At 49.0% G+C, this 21,534-nt stretch overlaps 1 protein-coding gene across 2 annotated transcripts in view; it reads left to right on the forward strand.

Annotated features, from left to right (window-relative positions):
• The window catches only part of LOC149450916 (OTU domain-containing protein 7B-like), a 138,741-nt gene that overhangs the window by 85,547 nt on the left and 31,660 nt on the right, over positions 1–21,534 (forward strand). For both annotated transcript variants that reach the window (XM_089691266.1, XM_089691267.1), the window contains exons 3-5: positions 5,761–5,976; positions 19,971–20,072; positions 20,151–20,278. In XM_089691266.1, the coding sequence (XP_089547392.1) occupies positions 5,761–5,976; positions 19,971–20,072; positions 20,151–20,278 (446 nt within the window). The remainder of the gene's footprint in view (positions 1–5,760; positions 5,977–19,970; positions 20,073–20,150; positions 20,279–21,534) is intronic.

Below are 21,534 nucleotides of genomic sequence, written 5' to 3' on the forward strand. Positions count from 1 at the left end.
GTCCGCAGTCTCTGGTCATCTCCTGTGCTGTCCGCAGTCTCTGGTCATCTCCTGTGCTGTCCGCAGTCTCTGGTCATCTCCTGTACTGTCCGCAGTCTCTGGTCATCCCTGTGCTGTCCGCAGTCTCTGGTCATCCCTGTGCTGTCCGCAGTCTCTGGTCATCCCTGTACTGTCCGCAGTCTCTGGTCATCTCCTGTACTGTCCGCAGTCTCTGGTCATCTCCTGTACTGTCCGCAGTCTCTGGTCATCTCCTGTACTGTCCGCAGTCTCTGGTCATCTCCTGTACTGTCCGCAGTCTCTGGTTATCTCCTGTACTGTGTCCGCAGTCTCTGGTCATCCCTGTACTGTCCGCAGTCTCTGGTCATCCCTGTACTGTCCGCAGTCTCTGGTCATCCCTGTACTGTCCGCAGTCTCTGGTCATCTCCTCTACTATGTCTGCAGTCCATTAGTTCAGAATTTTTTTTTCCCTGTTTTCTGCCTCTAAAACCTAGGGTGCGTCTTATGGTCAGGTGCGTCTTATGGAGCGAAAAATACGGTAATTGATATTGTACCCCCCTGTAGTAAGAGTCTGTATCTGCGGTATTTACAGGGGGATGACCGTGCGTGCCAAGCTTCTGAAAGCATGAGTGTTTATGCAGCAAATGTCACAGAGGAGGCGAGTACGGGGTTAGGATTTCACAGCGCTGTCTCGTATCTATAGCTAGCCTCGGGTTTAGTTGTACAACATCATTGACTTCCAGCCTGGATGCCAGTTTTATGGCTCAGTCTAGTAGCTTCATTTTGCCCTCCACCATTTATTAAGACGGAGTTCCACTCACACTAAAACTTTATTTTGGTGGTATTTATTCAGCCCTGGGATTTTTATTGTTTTTGCTATATAAATGAAAAAGTCCAAAAAGTTTGAAAAGTTTTTCTTATAAAATTTTGAAAATAAATAATCTTTCTTCATAAATCTTGGCCAAAATGTATTCAGTTATCTTTTCGTAAAAATAACCCAAATTAGTTTATAATCAAAAATTATAATTTGTTTGCATTTTTATTTTATTATATTGGTTTATTTTTTTGTTTTTTACATGCTGTCAGCCTAGCAGTACAGTGTCACCATAGTGACACTATACTACTTGTGGCGGGTGATGAGGACTTTTTTTTTTTTTTTTTTTTTTTACACTGATTGCTTTTACACCTATAAAGGCTGTAAAAGCAATAAATTCTCCTTCTCTCTGGCTGCATTCTTGCAGCCATTGAGAAATACTGTGTGAGCTGTGATTGTTCACAGCTTGTCACATGGTACATGGCTGTTGTGAATAGCCCTGTACCATGTGACCTCTGTGATCATTCACAGATTTCACACGTATTAAGCAATGATGTCAGAAGTGACATCTTGCTTACTACTCTTCATGTGATCACTGATTGGCCAATCAGTGATCACATGATCGGGACCTCACACAGAGGTCCCGTACAACGATCGGTGTTCCACTGTGTAAAAAAAGAAGAAAAAAATTTTCATCACCCCCTACAAGCAGTACAGTGTCACTATGGTGACACTGCACTGCTAGGGTGACACTGTTAAGAAAAAAAAAATCATAAATAATATATATATAAAAAAACTAATTAGTTTTTTTTTTATTAAAAAGATAGATGAATACATTTAGGCCAAGATTTATGAAGAAAGATTGATTATTTGCAAAATTTTATAAGAAAAATACTTTTTTTCAAAATGTTTGGACTTTCATTTATATAGCAAAAAAATAAAACTCCCAGTAATGAATAAATACCACCAAAATAAAGTTTTATCTGTCTCAAAAAAAAATGCTAAAAAATTCATATGGGTACAGTGTTGCATGACCGCGCAATTGTCATTCAAAGTGTGATAGCGCTGAAAGCTGAAAATTGGCCTGGGCAGGAAGGGGGTGAAAGTGTCCGGACAGGAAGTGGTTAATGCAGAGTATGCACTAAGATCAAACAAACCTGGATCTTTCACAACCACTAAGTCCAAAAATGAGTGTGCTGCAGCACGGTGCGTCCTGCTGTGTGCTGCGGCACGGCGCGTCCTGCTGTGTGCTGCGGCACGGCGCGCCCTGCTGTGTGCTGCGGCACGGCGCGCCCTGCTGTGTGCTGCGGCACGGCGCGTCCTGCTGTGACCCAGGCCTGACTCTGAGCTCCAGTCATTCTCTGACACGGTGAGGCGAAGTTTACATTTCCCGTACGTAGGCTCGCTTAGCTGTAATCATTTCAAGAATGAAACTCAATCTCTGCAGAAGCCCCATTGTGATTGGTTCTCTTTCACATGAATGCCTCGAGTGAAAAACATTTTTTAAGGCTTTGGTTGTTTGATCGCTGTGTAAACTTGGAGTAAGGAAAAAATAGAAGGTATAGAACACACAGACAGGCCTCCCACTGACGGCGGCAGGTGAGGACAGGAAATGTCAGTTGGTAAAGCTCCTCCAGTAACCGTTTGTATGCAGTCTGACACATGCCGCCCATTGACAGGCCCACTAAAAGCCCGCAACCTTCTCCGGTATTCTGGTTATCTCCGACGTTTACAATATGACAAGAATTCCGGTCCCATCAAGGATCATTCATGGTGGAAGACCTGTATAGCAGTTGGGTAGATGACAAGACGTTCCTGGTTTATAGGTCGCAATAACAGGCATTATGCAATCAGAGGGATTTCAGAGCTCTTGCCTCGTCTCAGCGATACGGAGCGGTTATAGCGGGAATGCCGGCCATTTTGGGCTTTAATGAAGAGCTGAAGCCGTGACCAAAATTAAGGCAGGCAGAGGACTAGACAGAGGACAGTATTGCGTATGCGTCTTTCTGCCGCTGATCTTTTCCTCATTACTGATTTACCATTATTATTATTATACAGGATTTATATAGCGCCAACAGTTTGCTCAGCATATTGCCTTGTTCTGCGTGGTGGCGGCCATGGCGCCGTCTCTGTGTGGAGGCGGCCATGGCGCCGTCTCTGCGTGGAGGCGGCCATGGCGCCGTCTCTGCGTGGAGGCGGCCATGGCGCCGTCTCTGCGTGGAGGCGGCCATGGCGCCGTCTCTGCGTGGAGGCTGCCATGGCGCCGTCTCTGCGTGGAGGCGGCCATGGCGCCGTCTCTGCGTGGAGGCGGCCATGGCGCCGTGTGGGCGTGAAGGGGCGGCCATGGCGCCGTGTGGGCGTGAAGGGGCGGCCACGGCGCCGTGTGGGCGTGAAGGGGCGGCCACGGCGCCGTGTGGGCGTGAAGGGGCGGCCACGGCGCCATCTGGGCCTGAAGACGAGACATGCAGCTCTGGGTTGTGGGCAAGCAGCAGGGTTTGCTTTAAGCAGTGTGATTTTCATGTCAGTTTTCAGAGTCATTGTCAAAGGTAGGTGTTCAGGTGCGATTCAACTCTGTCTTCCAGCCACTTGTATGCAAAACTGGCTATGAATTGCATCCTATGTGAACAGTTATCTCAGAATGCCACTATACTGTGTGCTGTGCAAGTTTGGAACATATCACTCGAAACTCACACAGAACCCTTTTTTTTTTTTTTTTCTTTTTTTTTTTAATACATAACTGGATCAAAATCGCATCACATAGATGTGCATGTCCTTCATAAAAACAAATGTATTTTCTGATGCCGTGCAAATCTTTGCCTTTTCATGTCGCATCGGATTTGTATCGGTGTGGACCGGGACTAAGGCCCCATTCACACGTGGGCGTTTTGGGATTGCAGTGATTCTGCCTCCGATCTCAAAACACACTGCAGTCGCAAAATGCATTCTTTTCAATGGCATCTAAAACGCAGTGCGGTGTTGCCGGGATTGTTCCATGATCTATCACACAGAAAGGAACAAGAGCTTCTTTTGGGTGACAAGCTTCACATGCAGCGATTTACGGAAATTGCTGCGTGATAAATCATCTAACAGTCGCAGCAACGTCGCATCACGTTTTAGGTGTCAATGAAAATATTGGCACCTGAACTTGCGGTTTATGATTGTAGTGCGTTTTGAGATTGCAGGCTGAATCGTAGCGACTCTGTCGTGCTCCCAAACCGCCTAGGTGTGATCGGAGCCCCACGGAGTGGATATCGGAGCCTGAGTTGGCTGCTCCAGAATTGTCATCACACATTTGTGTGTTTTCCTCTATAATACAATCAGTCTTTTTGGGATAATGTGTTAGGCCGCTGCGGTTTTGCTGTTTTCTCTCAGGGTTTACATGACTAAGGGTGACATTTTCCAGCAGGAAGCAAGTACTAATCGTGAATGATACCTGAAGAACAATTATAAATGTGTGTTTGTTGTTTTTTTTTGTTTGTTTTATTTTAACCTAACATATAAAAGATAGTTGACTTATTTTAGTCCTGAGCATACAAAAACCTTTTTTTTATATAACCTCTTGTATCCAATGGGTGGCATAAGTCACATATATGTTGAATCCTTTTACTACTATGCTGTGAATACCACCAGCAAATCTCCTGCTATCTATTGAGCTTGCTAAAGGAAACTCATCCAATGTTTGGCAGCCACATACAGGAAGCAAAGTGAGCAACATATTGCCGTGTTTTGCAACCTTAAAGCCCCACCCCCAGCTTTTTTTTTTTTTTTTTGTAAATTGGCCCCCAGGCAGTGTGAAACAAAACAAAAGCAGCTCAGGCTGCCATCCTTACTTATAATCTGGAGTTGTTCCCCCTCCTTCCTGCTTTTTCGTACTTCTGTATCATCTCTAGGTTAAGGACGTACTATGAATGAATGGGCATCATGGCCCCGCCCCATCAGGGGGTATCGCCACGGGGCCCCTTCATTCATTCTGTGTTACCCTTGGTTCACACCTGAGCGTTTTCTGCAACGTTTTGCAGTGCAGTCCATTTAACCTGATTTCCTATGGGACAGGTTCACGTCTCCGCGTTTTTCACCCGGTGCGTTTTTTGGAAAGGGTCTGGGACTTTTTTGAATGCCAAAAGTTGCGTTTTTGGTTCTATAGACTTGAAATGCTGCAGAAAAGCAAGTATTGCGGTTTTTTGATGCGTTTTTTGTGTTTTAAATCTTCCTAGCAACAAAAAAAAAAAACTCAGGTGCAAAAACGCAATGCAAAACTGGTCAAATGCAAACTTCATAGGTGTGAACCTAGCCAGGAACCGCACCGCATTCCTGCGCAAATCACATGCGAATTGCGTGCGGTGCAGTTTGAGCCATACATGATGCATGACTCAAATCGCACCGCATCCGCACCAAAAAGGTGTAGGACCCTTTTTTTTAGACCCGCACTAGAATCGGATCGCATGGGTATTCACACCTATGCGATCCGATTCTGCACATCGCGTTTTGCGGACCGATTTTGGGGTGTTATTAACGTAACATAAACACCCACAATGGTTCGCATGAATGGGGTGCGATTCTGAATTTGCACAGAAAACGCTGCAAATTCCGGACCGCATCAGTGTGAACCCAGGCTGAAGTAGAGAGTGTGGATGTTGGTATATCAGAGCCACTCTGGTCAGCAGAGGACCAGCCCAGGCCAGAGAGGTGGCACAGAGGAAGGAGGAGTTGGGCTTTTATATAACGTAGGCACCCCGCAGTAAAAGTCTGCGAATAAAGAGTATATTTATCATTCTGTAAAACATCGATTAACCTGCAGGCTTTAAACATTTTAAATGTACCAAAAACCACAACATTTTTTATATTTTTTGTTATATTTTTATAATATGTCCGCCTTCATCCTCCATGTAGTTGTAGCTCTCTTTGGATCTGCAGTTGTTATGACACATTTTTCTCCTTTTGTCCCGCAGAGAAACGCCTATCTAGAGGCATCTCCCACGCCAGCTCGTCCATTGTTTCCTTGGCCCGATCGCATGTCTCCAGCAACGGCGGTAGCGAGCACCCACTGGAAACGCCGGTGTGCACCTTCCAGCTGCCAGACCTGACGGTATACAGCGATGACTTCCGCAGCTTCATCGAGCGGGATCTCATTGAGCAGTCCATGCTGGTCGCCTTGGAGCATGCCGGTGAGTGATCTACTGAGCATCTGCAGGGCAGATCTCTCCACGCTCCCAGTGTATGTGTTGGTATACAGCAAGTGTCAAAACTCAACTTTAGGCAAATGGCAGATGACAGCAAAACACAGCAATACTATACAATACTATATACAATACTATACTACAGTTGCAAGAAAAAGTATGTGAACCCCTTGGGATTACGTGGAGTTTTGCATGTATTAGGCATAAAATGTGCTCTGAACGTCATCTAAGTCCCAACAATAGAAGAACACAGTCTGCTGAACATAATACCACACAAACATTAGATGTTGCCATGGTTTAATTGCACATAACATGTAAACATTCACAGTGCAGGGAGGAAAAAGTATGTGAGGCCCTAGCTTAATGACTTCTCCCAGAGATAATTGGAGCCAGGCGTGAGCCAACCTTGACTCCAATCAGTGTGATGATATTGGATGTGTTGCTGACAGCTATCCTGCCCTTAAAAAAACACACACCTGTTTTGGGTTTACTGGTTTCAAGAAGCACTGTCTGATGTGAACCATGCCTCGCAGAAAAGAGCTCTCAGAAGACCTACCATCAAGAATTGTTGACTTGCATGAAGCTGGAAAGGGTTACAAAAGTATCTCCAAAAGCCTTGATGTTCATGTGTCCACGGTAAGACAGACTGTCTACAAATGGAGAAAGTTTAGCACTGTTGCTACTCTCCCTAGGCGTGGTCATCCTGTAAAAATGACTGCAAGAGCACAGTGCAGAATGCTGCATGAGGGCCTGGACGGATTGTTGTCATTGATGGGAAAATGAATTCCAGAGTTTATCAAGACATTTTGCAGGAAAACGTACGACCATCTGCCCGCCAACTGAAGACCCGCAGAGGATGGGTGATGCAACAGGACAATGACCCAAAGCATACAAGTCATTCAACAAAGCAATGGCTGCAACAGCACAGAATACGCCTTCTGGAGTGGCCCAGTCAGAGTCCTGACCTCAACCCGATTGAAATGCTGTGGCATGACCTTAAGAGAGCGATTCACACCAGACATCCCAAGAATATTGCTACACTGAAACAGTTTTGTGAAGAGGAGTGGTCCAAAATGACTCCAGATCGTTGTGCAGGTCTGATCTGCAACTACAGGAAACGTTTGGTTGAGGTTATTGCTGCCAAAGGAGGGTCAACCAGTTATTAAGTCCAAAGCCTCACATACTTTTTCCTCCCTGCACTGTGAATGTTTACATGTTATGTGCAATTAAACCATGGCAACATCTAATGTTTGTGTAGTATTATGTTCAGCAGACTGTGTTCTTCTATTGTTGTGACTTAGATGACGTTCAGAGCACATTTTATGCCCAATTCATGCAAAACTCCACGTAATCCCAAGGGGTTCACATACTTTTTCTTGCAACTGTACAGTGTGTGTGTGTGTGTGTGTGTGTGTATATATATATGTATATATATATGTGTATATATATGTGTATATATATATGTGTTTATATATGTGTATATATATGTGTATATATATATGTATATATATATATATATATATATATATATATATATATATATATATATATATATATATATGGTTAGCACTTCTACCTGGCAGTACTAGGGTCGTTGGTTCAAATCCCAACCACGGCACCACCTGCTTGGAGTTTGCATGTTCTCCCTGTGCCTGCGTGGGTTTCCTCCGGATACTCCGGTTTCCTCCCACACTCCAAAGACATGCTGGAAGGTGAATTGGCTCCTGTCTAAATTGTCCCTAGTATGTGTATGTATGAATGTGAGTTAGGGACCTTAGATTGTACGCCCCTTGAGGGTTAGGGACCTTAGATTGTACACCCCTTGAGGGTCAGGGACCTTAGATTGTACGCCCCTTGAGGGTTAGGGACCTTAGATTGTACACCCCTTGAGGGTTAGGGACCTTAGATTGTAGGCCCCTTGAGGGTTAGGGACCTTAGATTGTACGCCCCTTGAGGGTTAGGGACTGATGTGAATGTACAATATATATGTAAAGTGCTGCGTAAACTGACGGCGCTATATAAGTATCTGACATAATAATTAATAAATCTGATTGGGTTGACATTTAGGGTAGGCAGTTGTTTAATGAGTGGCAGTTCATGGAAGGCACTGAATCAGGGCACTTGTGTGGAGGAAGCTGTACATTGTGCTCCATGAAATCATGGCTGAACATGTCCTTGGTATGTGTCCCGGTATTAGTCACCCGTGTTCCGGCTCCCATTGTACAGATCACGGCGGAGCTATGTCCATCAATCATAACGATGGTAATAATCGGCTGCTCCACATGTAGCCTCTGATAGTGGGAGAGGAATGTCAGACCTTTCATTTGATGAACAAACCCTCCTTCACTGGGGAGGGAGGGAGTGACACCCACTGTTGTTCAACCTGCTTTTGGGTAGCTGGCAGATTCTTGGAGGATGATGTCACTGCTTTCGTGACCAATGCGGAGCAGTGTCTGCTGGGTAATTAGTGGAGCTCCAGAGTTGTTAGGCCCACAAAAGCTGATGAAACCTCCGTTCAGCGTTCTTGTTTGTTTACCTTTCGCTTCTCACGTGACTACATTTCAAACTCCTACAAAACGCCCCTCTAGTGTTCGGCTTAGTTTACACTAGCGTGGAGAGCAGGCATTTGAGGGGCATTTTTAACGCCCCAGAATCATCTTGGACCTGGCTGATGGCATGCGTACTGCCTGCTCACATTCCTCTCTCTGCCTGAACAATGAGCATACAAGAGCCTGCGTATAGGCAGAGAAAGGGCTCATTCACACAAAGAGCAGGAGTTGCTTTTTTTTTTTTCTGTTTCAATGACTTTTATTGGTTCGAAGGGCCAGTTCTCACTACAAAAAACGCACTCCGGATACATTTTTGCTTACAGTTCGCACCACGCGCAGTTGCAGTGCAGTTTTGATGCAGCTTGCTGTGTTCCAGTATGGTTCTGTGCAGAAAAAATGCAGCATGGACTGGGAACTGACTGCACTGGTGTGAACTAGGGCCATTGAAATACATGGAAAACACTGTGCATGCATTTTTGATGCAGAAAAAAGAGCACTGAACTGCATCTAATGTGAACTAGCCCTAAGGGGCCGATACTATAGAAATGCAGTCCAGATGCGTTCCGGATGTGTTTTTGCATGCGTGTTTGAAGCGTTCTGGTGCCTTTTTTGATGGGTTCCAGTGTATTTTTTATGCTTTCCAGTTCATTTTTTCCCCCTCTTTTTCTTCAATATAAATAGGGACATGTGCACTTTTGGTGCATTTTTGATGCGTTTTACTGCGCTCCAGTACAGTTCTGTGCAGAAAAAATGCAGCCTGTTCTACTTTTTTTTTCTGCAACCGAAACTGCAAGCACTGATGTGAACTATGACATTGACAACCAGATCATCTACTTTCTGTGCGTTTTGGATGCAGAAAAAAGCAACTGAAACGCATGGAGTGTGAACTGGCCCTAACAATTTTCAGAAACCTTTGCTTGAAAATTTGTGGTGCAGACACTTCAGCCAAAAAACAGAGGGCCTGTTTTTTTTTTGTTTTGTTTTGTTTTGTTTTTTTGGAGCACGGTGGACCTGCATGCAGTCGAGACGCAATGACTGTACAGACTCACCCGCACATCTGCGTTTTGACAGTCATGTTAGGGACAGGCGTTCAGTCCGAATACATTTGGTCTGCATTTGGGGCCTTGCACCCATCCCTGCATGCTTGGTAAACAGACGCTGTGTCTCCATTGGCTAACATAGGCTGCCTGCATGCAGCTTCGCGGTGCTCTGGCTCTTTGCGGTGCTCTGGCTCTTTGCGGTGCTCTGGCTCTTTGCGGTGCTCTGGCTCTTTGCGGTGCTCTGGCTCTTCGCGGTGCTCTGGCTCTTCGCGGTGCTCTGGCTCTTGCATGTTGCTGCCTTGGCTACCATGATAAGGAGCCCAAATAGAAAGGTTTGCCTACTGCTGATCTATAGAGAAAGCGAAAGATGAAGACAGAGAGGGAGAGAAATAGAGATCAATATACGTTTTATATTAATCCCTATTTTTCTCCCTCTCTGTCTTCATCTTTCGAGTGACATATATATATATATATAGATACAGTGGGGATCGAAAGTTTGGGCACCCCAGCTAAAAATTTGTATTAATGTGCATAAAGAAGCCAAGGAATGATGGAAAAATCTCCAAAAGGCATCAAATTACAGATTAGACATTCTTATAATATGTCAACAAAAGTTAGATTTTATTTCCATCATTTACACTTTCAAAATAACAGAAAACAAAAAAATGGCGTCTGCAAAAGTTTGGGCACCCTGCAGAATTTATAGCATGCACTGCCCCCTTTGCCAAGCTGAGACCTGCCAGTGTCATGGATTGTTCTCAATCATCGTCTGGGAAGACCAGGTGATGTCAATCTCAAAGGTTTTAAATGCCCAGACTCATCTGACCTTGCCCCAACAATCAGCACCAATGATTCTTCTAAGCAGTTGTCTAGAAAACTGAAACTGAAAATAGTTGACGCTCACAAAGCTGGAGAAGGTGATAAGAAGATAGCAAAGCGTTTTCAGATGTCAATATCCTCTGTTCGGAATGTAATTAAGAAATGGCAGTCATCAGGAACAGTGGAAGTTAAAGCAAGATCTGGAAGACCAAGAAAAATATCAGACAGAACAGCTCGCAGGATTGTGAGGAAAAACAATTCAAAACCCACGTTTGACTGCACGATCCCTCCAGAAAGATCTGGCAGACACTGGAGTTGTGGTACACTATTCCACTATAAAGAGATACTTGTACAAATATGGTCTTCATGGAAGAGTCATCAGAAGGAAACCTCTTCTACGTCCTCACCACAAAAATCATCGTTTGAACTTTGCAAATGAACATATAGACAAGCCTGATGCATTTTGGTAACAAGTTCTGTGGACCGATGAGGGTAAAATTGAACTTTTTGGCCAGAATGAGCAAAGGTACGTTTGGAGAAGAAGGGGCACAGAATTTAATGAAAAGAACCTCTGTCCAACTGTTAAGCATGGAGTTGGATCAATCATGCTTTGGGGTTGTGTTGCAGCCAGTGGCACAGGGAACATCTCACGAGTAGACGGAAAAATGGATTCAATAAAATTTCAGCAAATTTTGGATGGTAACTTGATGCCATCTGTGAAAAAGCTGAAGTTAAAGAGAGGATGGCTTCTACAAATGGATAATGATCCTAAACACACCTCGAAATCCACGGGGGATTACATCAAGAGGCGTAAACTGAAGGTTTTGCCATGGTCTTCACAATCTCCTGACCTCAACATAATTGAAAATCTATGGATAGACCTTAAAAGAGCAGTGCGTGACAGACAGCCCAGAAATCTCAAAGAACTGGAAGACTTTTGTAAGGAATAATGGGCAAAGATACCTCAAACAAGAATTGAAAGACTCTTGGCTGGCTACAAAAAGTGTTTACAAGCTGCGATACTTGCCAAAGGGGGCAGTACAAGATATTAACTCTGCAGGGTGCCCAAACTTTTGCATTTTTTTGTTTTCTGTTATTTTGAAAGTGTAAATGATGGAAATAAAATCTAACTTTTGTTGACATATTATAAGAATGTCTAATCTGTAATTTGAGGCCTTTTGGAGATTTTTCCATCTTTCCTTGGCTTCTTTATGCACATTATTAGCTGAGGTGTCCAAACTTTCAATCCCCACTGTGTGTGTGTGTGTGTGTGTATATATATATATATATATATATATATATATATATATATATAAATATTATTATTATTTTATTATTATTATTATAAGTATTTTTTTTATTATTATAAGTATATTATTATAAATATTTTAATTATTATAAATATTTTATTATTAGTAGTATTTTATTAGTATTTTATTTTTTATTATTTTATTTAATTTTTTTAAGCGACACAGCCCTTTGGCCGAGTTTCCACTTGCATCACAGGCTGTTCTCTTAGTTACGCGCATTCTGAAGTGGCACTTTTCTTCTTGCCCACGTGACTCCTCCACCACTGTTCATATCTCCTCTGACACTCGGCATTGATATCTAACGTCATCAAGCTGCAGTGTACTGGGAGCCAGGCTGACATAAATAACATTTTTTCTTTTCTTTCTGTTGACTCAAACAGTTGCTTGTGGTTCCTCCTTGGTATTTGGTTTGGCTACTAGTACTGAGTTGGCATTATTGCCACAACAATTAAGCAGCTGCCATGTCAGGCAGAGCCAAGCCAGGCCTGATATCTCCATTATTATTATTATTATTATTATACAGGATTTATATGGCGCCAACAGTTTTCTCAGCACTTTACAATATAGTGGGAGACAATACAGCAACAATACAGTTCAATACAAGAGGGATAGGAGGGCCCTGATCCTGGGAGCTTACAATCTCCATCCCACTACATGCTAAAGAGGACCGTTTCTTAAAGGGGAAAGCAGTCAGCTTAACGGAACTCCTTTTTCAATGGGTTTTTAAAAGCATTAACTTGCCTAAAGCTTTGTAAACGTTCATTCCATTGGCCACAATATGAATTTGTTCTGCCCATTGGAATGAATGCCCAAGCGCTTTTGATGCGCCTAGTGATAAAGCCCATTTTAAACACGTATTGAGGCACAGCAAGCATTTTTTGACACTGGAACACTGCTCTCCTGAATTCACTGCCCCCTCCGGGTTTTTTTTTATTTTTTTCTGCCTCTTTTGTACACCTGCAAATGCCCATGTGTGCAGGGACACATAAGCTGACAATAACAGGGGTGTCTAGCGGCATAAAAAAAAATAAAACCCCTCTTAAAGCAGAGTTCAAAATGTCCTGTGTGCATGAGGCCTAACAGTGGATTGACATTGTTGCTGTGGTATTGTGTGAGGCGATAAAGTCCAACTCTGACATTAGCCCCCCAAGCAACATCGGAAAACAGAAAGGCATCTCTGTCTGGGCTGTAATAACCACCCCCCAGTCCCAATCCGCCACTAAATGTTCTCCCTTTTCCAGGTTGTAAAAAACCTTTTTGTAAAGCCTGAGCTTAGCTAAAATCAAAAACAAAAAAAATTAGCACAAGGGACATAGCTTGGTATGATTTGTCCCTTGTGCTGATTTTTTTTTTTTATCCCTTAAAAATCTTCCTCCGTCGTTCTCTTCTTCCTGAAGTCACTGTCCAACCTCTCTACTTCATCCAATCAGAGAACCCTTTGCATTCATTGAGAAAATGCACAGTGGTCTCTGAATGGCACCCTTGAATGGCTGACCTTCTGTTGTGAGAATGCTGCGGGGCAACTGCTCAACACGGGACCGAAAAGCAAGCGGAGATCACAGGAGTAACAGTATCTGCTACAGTGATTTCCAGCTTCTAGGGGGATCCCACAGGTATGGTATGTACATACTGGACCAATGTAACTATGTATAGAATGTCCATACCCGGAGTTCTTCTTTAAACTTTGTGTCTGTTTCCTGATTGTAAAAGGTTTTCAGGTGTGTGGGGATAACGGATTGGTTGAGGTGTGGCAGAGGGTTAATCCCGCAGTGCACTGCAGCCTCCGCCTGCTTGGCAGGGCCGTATTACTCTCCACCTCTCTCCTGGACCTCTTCCATTTGGCTGCAGATATACGGAGGGAAAATAACCCCACGGATTCATTGTGGCCGTATTGTCCCCAGGAGCCCTTTTACCAGGCGGGTGATTCCTTCCCCTGATATCTGCCATCTTATCTCCTCCTGGCTTCTGGTTGGGGCCGCAGCTCTGAAGTTTTTTTTTGCTTTTGTTTTTTTTGGGGGGGGTTTTTAAATGGAAAACTGTTCCGGACGTCGTAGCGCACGCAGGAATGCAAATCAGCGGCTGTGTCGGAAGTACTGTGACATTTTAATAATGCTAACCTTCTGCTTCAACTGAGCTGAATAAACAGAATTTTCCAGAAATGCCAGTAAACAATTGAGGCCGGGAGTTGGACGTCTCTTTTCAATCAATATTTATGGACCCGTTCTACTTACAGACTTTCTGCTGATTTTTGTTTTGACGGTCGTCTTTATTTTAGGAAGTTTATTTAAAGGATAAGTGCAATTCTGCAACAAACCCATATTTTATGCCGCCTGCCTCGCTCCCCCCCAGTCCCGTCCGCCGCCTCGCTCCCCCCCAGTCCCGTCCGCCGCCTGCCTCGCTCCCCCCCAGTCCCGTCCGCCGCCTCGCTCCCCCCCAGTCCCGTCCGCCGCCTCGCTCCCCCCCCAGTCCCGTCCGCCGCCTCGCTCCCCCCCCAGTCCCGTCCGCCGCCTCGCTCCCCCCCCAGTCCCGTCCGCCGCCTCGCTCCCCCCCCAGTCCCGTCCGCCGCCTCGCTCCCCCCCCAGTCCCGTCCGCCGCCTCGCTCCCCCCCCAGTCCCGTCCGCCGCCTCGCTCCCCCCCCAGTCCCGTCCGCCGCCTCGCTCCCCGCCAGTCCCTTTCGCCGCCTCGTTCCCCCCCCAGTCCCGCCCGCCGCCTCGCTCCCCCCCCAATCCCGCCCGCCGCCTCGCTCCCCCCCCAATCCCGCCCGCCGCCTCGCTCCCCCCCAATCCCGTCCGCCGCCTCGCTCCCCCCCAGTCCCGTCCGCCGCCTCGCTCCCCCCCCAGTCCCGTCCGCCGCCTCGCTCCCCCCCCAGTCCCGTCCGCCGCCTCGCTCCCCCCCCAGTCCCGTCCGCCGCCTCGCTCCCCCCCCAGTCCCGTCCGCCGCCTCGCTCCCCCCCCAGTCCCGTCCGCCGCCTCGCTCCCCCCCCAGTCCCGTCCGCCGCCTCGCTCCCCCCCCAGTCCCGTCCGCCGCCTCGCTCCCCCCCCAGTCCCGTCCGCCGCCTCGCTCCCCCTCCAGTCCCGTCCGCCGCCTCGCTCCCCGCCAGTCCCGTCCGCCGCCTCGCTCCCCCCCCAATCCCGCCCGCCGCCTCGCTCCCCCCCCAATCCCGCCCGCCGCCTCGCTCCCCCCCAATCCCGTCCGCCGCCTCGCTCCCCCCCAATCCCGTCCGCCGCCTCGCTCGCTCCCCCCCCAATCCCGTCCGCCGCCTCGCTCGCTCCCCCCCCAATCCCGTCCGCCTCCTCGCTCGCTCCCCCCCCAATCCCGTCCGCCTCCTCGCTCGCTCCCCCCCCAATCCCGTCCGCCGCCTCGCTCGCTCCCCCCCCAATCCCGTCCGCCGCCTCGCTCGCTCCCCCCCCAATCCCGTCCGCCGCCTCGCTCGCTCCCCCCCCAATCCCGTCCGCCGCCTCGCTCGCTCCCCCCCCAATCCCGTCCGCCGCCTCGCTCCCTCCCCCCCCCCAATCCCGTCCGCCGCCTCGCTCCCTCCCCCCCCCAATCCCGTCCGCCGCCTCCCTCCCCCCCCAATCCCGTCCGCCGCCTCGCTCGCTCCCTCCCCCCCCCCCATCCCGTCCGCCGCCTCGCTCGCTCCCTCCCCCCCCCATCCCGTCCGCCGCCTCGCTCGCTCCCTCCCCCCCCCAATCCCGTCCGCCGCCTCGCTCGCTCCCTCCCCCCCCCCCAATCCCGTCCGCCGCCTCGCTCGCTCCCTCCCCCCTCCAATCCCGTCCGCCGCCTCGCTCGCTCCCTCCCCCCTCCAATCCCGTCCGCCGCCTCGCGCGCTCCCTCCCCCAATCCCGTCCGCCGCCTCGCTCGCTCCCTCCCCCAGTCCCGTCCGCCGCCTCGCTCGCTCCCTCCCCCAGTCCCGTCCGCCGCCTCGCTCCCCCCCCAGTCCCGCCCGCCGCCTCGCTCCCCCCCCAATCCCGCCCGCCGCCTCGCTCCCCCCCCAATCCCGCCCGCCGCCTCGCTCCCCCCCAATCCCGCCCGCCGCCTCGCTCCCCCCCAATCCCGTCCGCCGCCTCGCTCGCTCCCCCCCCAATCCCGTCCGCCGCCTCGCTCGCTCCCCCCCCAATCCCGTCCGCCTCCTCGCTCGCTCCCCCCCCAATCCCGTCCGCCTCCTCGCTCGCTCCCCCCCCAATCCCGTCCGCCGCCTCGCTCGCTCCCCCCCCAATCCCGTCCGCCGCCTCGCTCGCTCCCCCCCCAATCCCGTCCGCCGCCTCGCTCGCTCCCCCCCCAATCCCGTCCGCCGCCTCGCTCCCTCCCCCCCCCCAATCCCGTCCGCCGCCTCGCTCCCTCCCCCCCCCCAATCCCGTCCGCCGCCTCCCTCCCCCCCCAATCCCGTCCGCCGCCTCGCTCGCTCCCTCCCCCCCCCCCAATCCCGTCCGCCGCCTCGCTCGCTCCCTCCCCCCCCCCCCAATCCCGTCCGCCGCCTCGCTCGCTCCCTCCCCCCTCCAATCCCGTCCGCCGCCTCGCTCGCTCCCTCCCCCCTCCAATCCCGTCCGCCGCCTCGCGCGCTCCCTCCCCCAATCCCGTCCGCCGCCTCGCTCGCTCCCTCCCCCAATCCCGTCCGCCGCCTCGCTCGCTCCCTCCCCCAATCCCGTCCGCCGCCTCGCTCGCTCCCTCCCCCAATCCCGTCCGCCGCCTAGCTCGCTCCCCCAATCCCGTCCGCCGCCTCGCTCGCTCCCTCCCAGTCCCATATGCCTCACTCCCCGTATGCCTCACTCCCCCAATCCCGTATGCCTCACTCCCCCAATCCCGTATGCCTCACTCCCCCAATCCCGTCCGCCGCCTCGCTCGCTCCCCCCCCAATCCCGTCCGCCGCCTCGCTCGCTCCCCCCCCAATCCCGTCCGCCGCCTCGCTCGCTCCCCCCCCAATCCCGTCCGCCGCCTCGCTCGCTCCCCCCCCAATCCCGTCCGCCGCCTCGCTCGCTCCCCCCCCAATCCCGTCCGCCGCCTCGCTCGCTCCCCCCCAATCCCGTCCGCCGCCTCGCTCCCTCCCCCCCCCCCCAATCCCGTCCGCCGCCTCGCTCCCTCCCCCCCCCCCCAATCCCGTCCGCCGCCTCGCTCGCTCCCTCCCCCCCCCCAATCCCGTCCGCCGCCTCGCTCGCTCCCCCCCCCCCAATCCCGTCCGCCGCCTCGCTCGCTCCCCCCCCCCCAATCCCGTCCGCCGCCTCGCTCGCTCCCCCCCCCCAATCCCGTCCGCCGCCTCGCTCGCTCCCCCCCCCAATCCCGTCCGCCGCCTCGCTCGCTCCCCCCCCCCAATCCCGTCCGCCGCCTCGCTCGCTCCCCCCCCCAATCCCGTCCGCCGCCTCGCTCGCTCCCCCCCCCAATCCCGTCCGCCGCCTCGCTCGCTCCCCCCCCCAATCCCGTCCGCCGCCTCGCTCGCTCCCTCCCCCAATCCCGTCCGCCGCCTCGCTCGCTCCCCCAATCCCGTCCTCCGCCTCGCTCGCTCCCTCCCAGTCCCGTATGCCTCACTCCCCCAATCCCGTATGCCTCACTCCCCCAATCCCGTATGCCTCACTCCCCCAATCCCGTATGCCTCACTCCCCCAATCCCGTATGCCTCACTCCCCCAATCCCGTATGCCTCACTCCCCCAATCCCGTATGCCTCACTCCCCCAATCCCGTATGCCTCACTCCCCCAATCCCGTATGCCTCACTCCCCAAATCCCGTATGCCTCACTCCCCCAATCCCGTATGCCTCACTCCCCCAATCCCGTATGCCTCACTCCCCCAATCCCGTATGCCTCACTCAGTTTATACTGATCTTGGTACGATCCAAAGCTTTGAAGGGCAGAGGAGAGATCTGGGATCTAATAGATTGCTCAGCAAAGTGGACCTGTCACTGTCTATTGCAATGCAATGTAAGTGAATATTTACATTCCCTCAGATGACAAAAAAAGAAATTAAAGGGACAGTCTAAAATTAAAAAAAAAAAAAGTCCCCGCATATGCGTCAGTCCTGTAATCATATGCAAACATCATTTGCGCAATTTTAAAGCGTGACATATTTGGTATCTATTTACTCAGCGTAACATTATCACTTAATGCAGAAAAACAAAATATAATACCCACTTGTTTGGTAAAATATAAAACTCATTAAATTGTTTTTTTTTGAAAAACCGCTGCACAAATATCGCGTGACTAAAAAAAAAAAAATTGCAACACCCAACATTTTATTCTCTAGGGCCTCTGCCTAAAAATATATATATCGTTTGGGGGTTGTAAGTATTTTTCTAGCAGAAAACAATGATATAGGAGAGAAGTGTCAGAATAGGCTTGGAAGGCAACTGGTTACTCACCTCCCGCCCGCCATATAGTAATATGATGGACGCAAGGTAGTTACGTCCTTCTATTCTCACCACGCATGCACGGCTCAGGGAGCACGCAGCGTGGCGATCGGCGGTGCACTGTGTCCCTCGGACACAACGGATCACTGATCACGGAAAGAGCTGAAGATGTCGGCTCGGTCATGTGATCAGCTGTGTCCAATCACAGCTGATCACATGCAAACAGGGAAATGCCGGTTATCGGCATTTCTCTCCCCACGAGCTGTCACACGTGTCCCCTCCGTGGAATGCCGGTAATCGGCATTCCACGGAGAGGACATGTACACTGATCATCAGGGCACTGATGATCAGTGTGCCCTGATGATCAGTGTAGCCCCAGCAGTGCCACCTGTCAGTGTCCATCAGTGCCTCGTGCCAGAGCCCATCAGTGCCACATCAATGCAACATATCAGTGCCTACCAGTGCACATCAATGCCACATATCAGTGCCCATCTGAGCTGCCTTTCAGTGTCACCCATCAGTGCCACCTATCAATGCCTATCAGTGCTGCCTTTCAGTGCCCATCAGTAATGCCTGTCAATGCCCATCAGTGTTACCTATCAGTGCCTCCTCATCAGTGTCCCCATCAGTGCCCATCACTGCAGCTTCATTAGCGCACATTAGTGAAGGAGAAAAATCACATAACAAAAACTAAGAAAAAACATTTTTTTTTAAAAAATTTTCAGTGGTTTTCGGTTTAAGAAAAAATAAAAAACCCCGAGGTGATTAAATACCACCAAAAGAAAGCTCTGTCACAAAAAAAGATAAAAATTTCATATGGGTACAGTGTTGCATGACCGCACAATTGTCATTCAAGGTGTGACCGCACTGAAAGCTGGAAATTGGCCTGTACAGGAAGGGGGTGAAAGTGCCCTGTAGGCTTGTGGTTAAGGGATCTATCTGTACGAAAGTGGAGTTTAGCTACAGGTGGGGGGTCTGGGGGGGTTGGACAAGCCTCTGCATTTGTATGTGTTGCATACTCAGACAGTGAGATCTCTGGTCTTGAAGTGTTACTAAACCCAGGACCACTATATCTGGTCTCCCACAGTACACACAACATTGAAATGCAATTATAGTAAATATAAACTGCTAAATACCTTTTTTCATCAGTAGTTAGAGCAGTCTTGTGACTTCTATCAGTGTCCAGCTGAGCACTGATTAAAGCTTGTAGGAGTTTTCATTCTCTCCTGAGTGTCCTATGAGGCTGCATAACCCCTGACCCTCTGTCTGGACAGCACTGATTGGCTATGTGCTGATCACATGCTCTTTCCCAAGAAAGAAAAACAAAAAAACTAGCCATACACCCCAAACTGAGCATGTGCAGCTTGCCCCCAAGGTTCTGTTCTATAAGCAGATGGATTGGGGACAGTAGAAAAAGGGAAGGATCAGAGAAGACGAGATCAAACCTCCTTTTTATACAATGCAGAGGATTAACCTCTTATTTTCCACAGTGAGTATAACAAGCATGCTTTACTGCATCTACAGACTGATTGTACTGCTGTGGGTTTAGTAACACTTTCATTCCTCACCACCTGGATGTTTGGGGTGATCCATCTTTTTCTGTTACATTCTCCATAATATGAGGTGAATAAACATCCATCTCTAATCTTCTACTTCTCTGCTTTCTGCACCACTCCTGTTTTCTTTTTAAATATATTCCCTCACCAGTCATGATGGGGGGCAGCTCTGACGTGACAGAAAAGCCCTGCTCCTCTGCCAAAATGGCTGCCCCCACACATGCAGAACAAGTCATGGTAAGTCAGTAACGGGGAAACGATCAGCTGCAGGGAGCATAAAGTATTGGTGTCCAGTCCTTCATCCTCTCATTTCATTTCTGTACAGCTTCCAGGTTTTACATCCTCCTAATGATAGTGAATTTCCTGTCTTCACAGGTCGCCTCAACTGGTGGACACAGGTGGACCCGTCATACCAGAGGCTCCTCCCTTTGGCAACGACAGGCGATGGGAACTGCTTGCTGCACGCGGCCTCTCTTGGTGAGTCTGCGTTTTATAGAACCGGAAACCAGAATTCAAAGCCTTCAGTCCCTGACTGTTCTCGCCTTCTTGTTTCAGGGATGTGGGGCTTTCATGACAGAGACCTCATGCTTCGCAAATCTCTCTACACTTTGATGGACAAGGGTGTGGAGAAAGAGGCGCTGAAGCGGAGATGGCGGTTTCAGCAAACTATGCAGAATAAAGAGGTATGGACGGGCACTTTCGGTTGGTGAGGTTTTACATTTGGTCCATATGTAAGTCACGATGGAATAGATTCCTTCAGCAGTTGTGGGATATGTGAAAGAATGGGGTGGAGTACAGTGGCTCCGCGGCATCCGTACATTTCCCAAATTTTACCCAACCTTTACAACCTGGTTAACCAGATCTTGACCGGCTACAGCGCGGCCTTCCAGTTCTAGGAGGGCGTCCTATAGATGTCCTTCCGGAACCACGCCTCTTCCGCACCCCCTAGGGCAATCATCCGGCGCTCGTGTGACCTGATCACAGATTGCAGTAAAGGGCCAATCACAGCATCCCTTTACCATGTGGTCAGCTGTGTCCACTCACAGCTGATCACATCGTAAATAGATATGCCGATTTATTGGAAGTCTTTTCCTCACACTGTCAGAGAATGAGGAGAGCCAGTAACCAGCGATTGTGATGGGATGTTTACACTGATAATCAGGACATTGATCATCAGCAATCAGAGCCAACTATCAAACACAAAAATAGTGAAGCGCTAAAGTGAATCCCTATATACACACACAGTGCATATAACATGAGACGAAAAACATACCTCATAAATAAAATAAATCTGTGGTATAAAATAATAAATAAATCAATAAAAAAAATCAAAAAAAAAAATAAAAATATATAAAAAAAATTAGAGAAAAAAAAATCTTTCCTTGCCCTTAAATGTTTCTTCAAATCAATCAGTGATTAAAAATTGAAAATCCATAATAATGCGAATAAACAGTGATACAAAAATAAAATCTGTGTTAATTAATATTCAAAAAAGAATATATATATATATAAGTCAGAGCCAACTAGTGCTGCCTGTCAGTGCCTCCTCATCAGTGCCCATCAGTGCTGCCTGTCAGTGCCTCCTCATCAGTGCCCATCAGTGCTGCCTGTCAGTGCCTCCTCATCAGTGCCCATCAGTGTTGTCTCGTCAGTGCCTCCTCATCAGTGCTGCCTCATCAGTGAAGAAGAAAAGTTACTTATTTTCAAAATTTTATAACGTAAACAAAGAAAAACCTAGTTTTCCTCCCAGTGTCAGAATGTCCACCGCAGTCCCGCTATGAGTCGCTGATAGCCACAATCGCTAGTAAAAATTAAAAAAAAAATATATAATATAATGTATATATACCACCATTTGTAAACGCTATAACTTTCACGTAAACCAATTAATTTGCACATATTGGGATTTTTTTTAGCGAAGACACGGAGCAGAATACATTTT

The sequence above is a fragment of the Staurois parvus genome, unplaced genomic scaffold, assembly GCF_062004578.1.
Source record: "Staurois parvus isolate SC_StPar_1 unplaced genomic scaffold, SC_StPar_1.0 ptg000559l, whole genome shotgun sequence".
NCBI lineage: Eukaryota > Metazoa > Chordata > Amphibia > Anura > Ranidae > Staurois > Staurois parvus.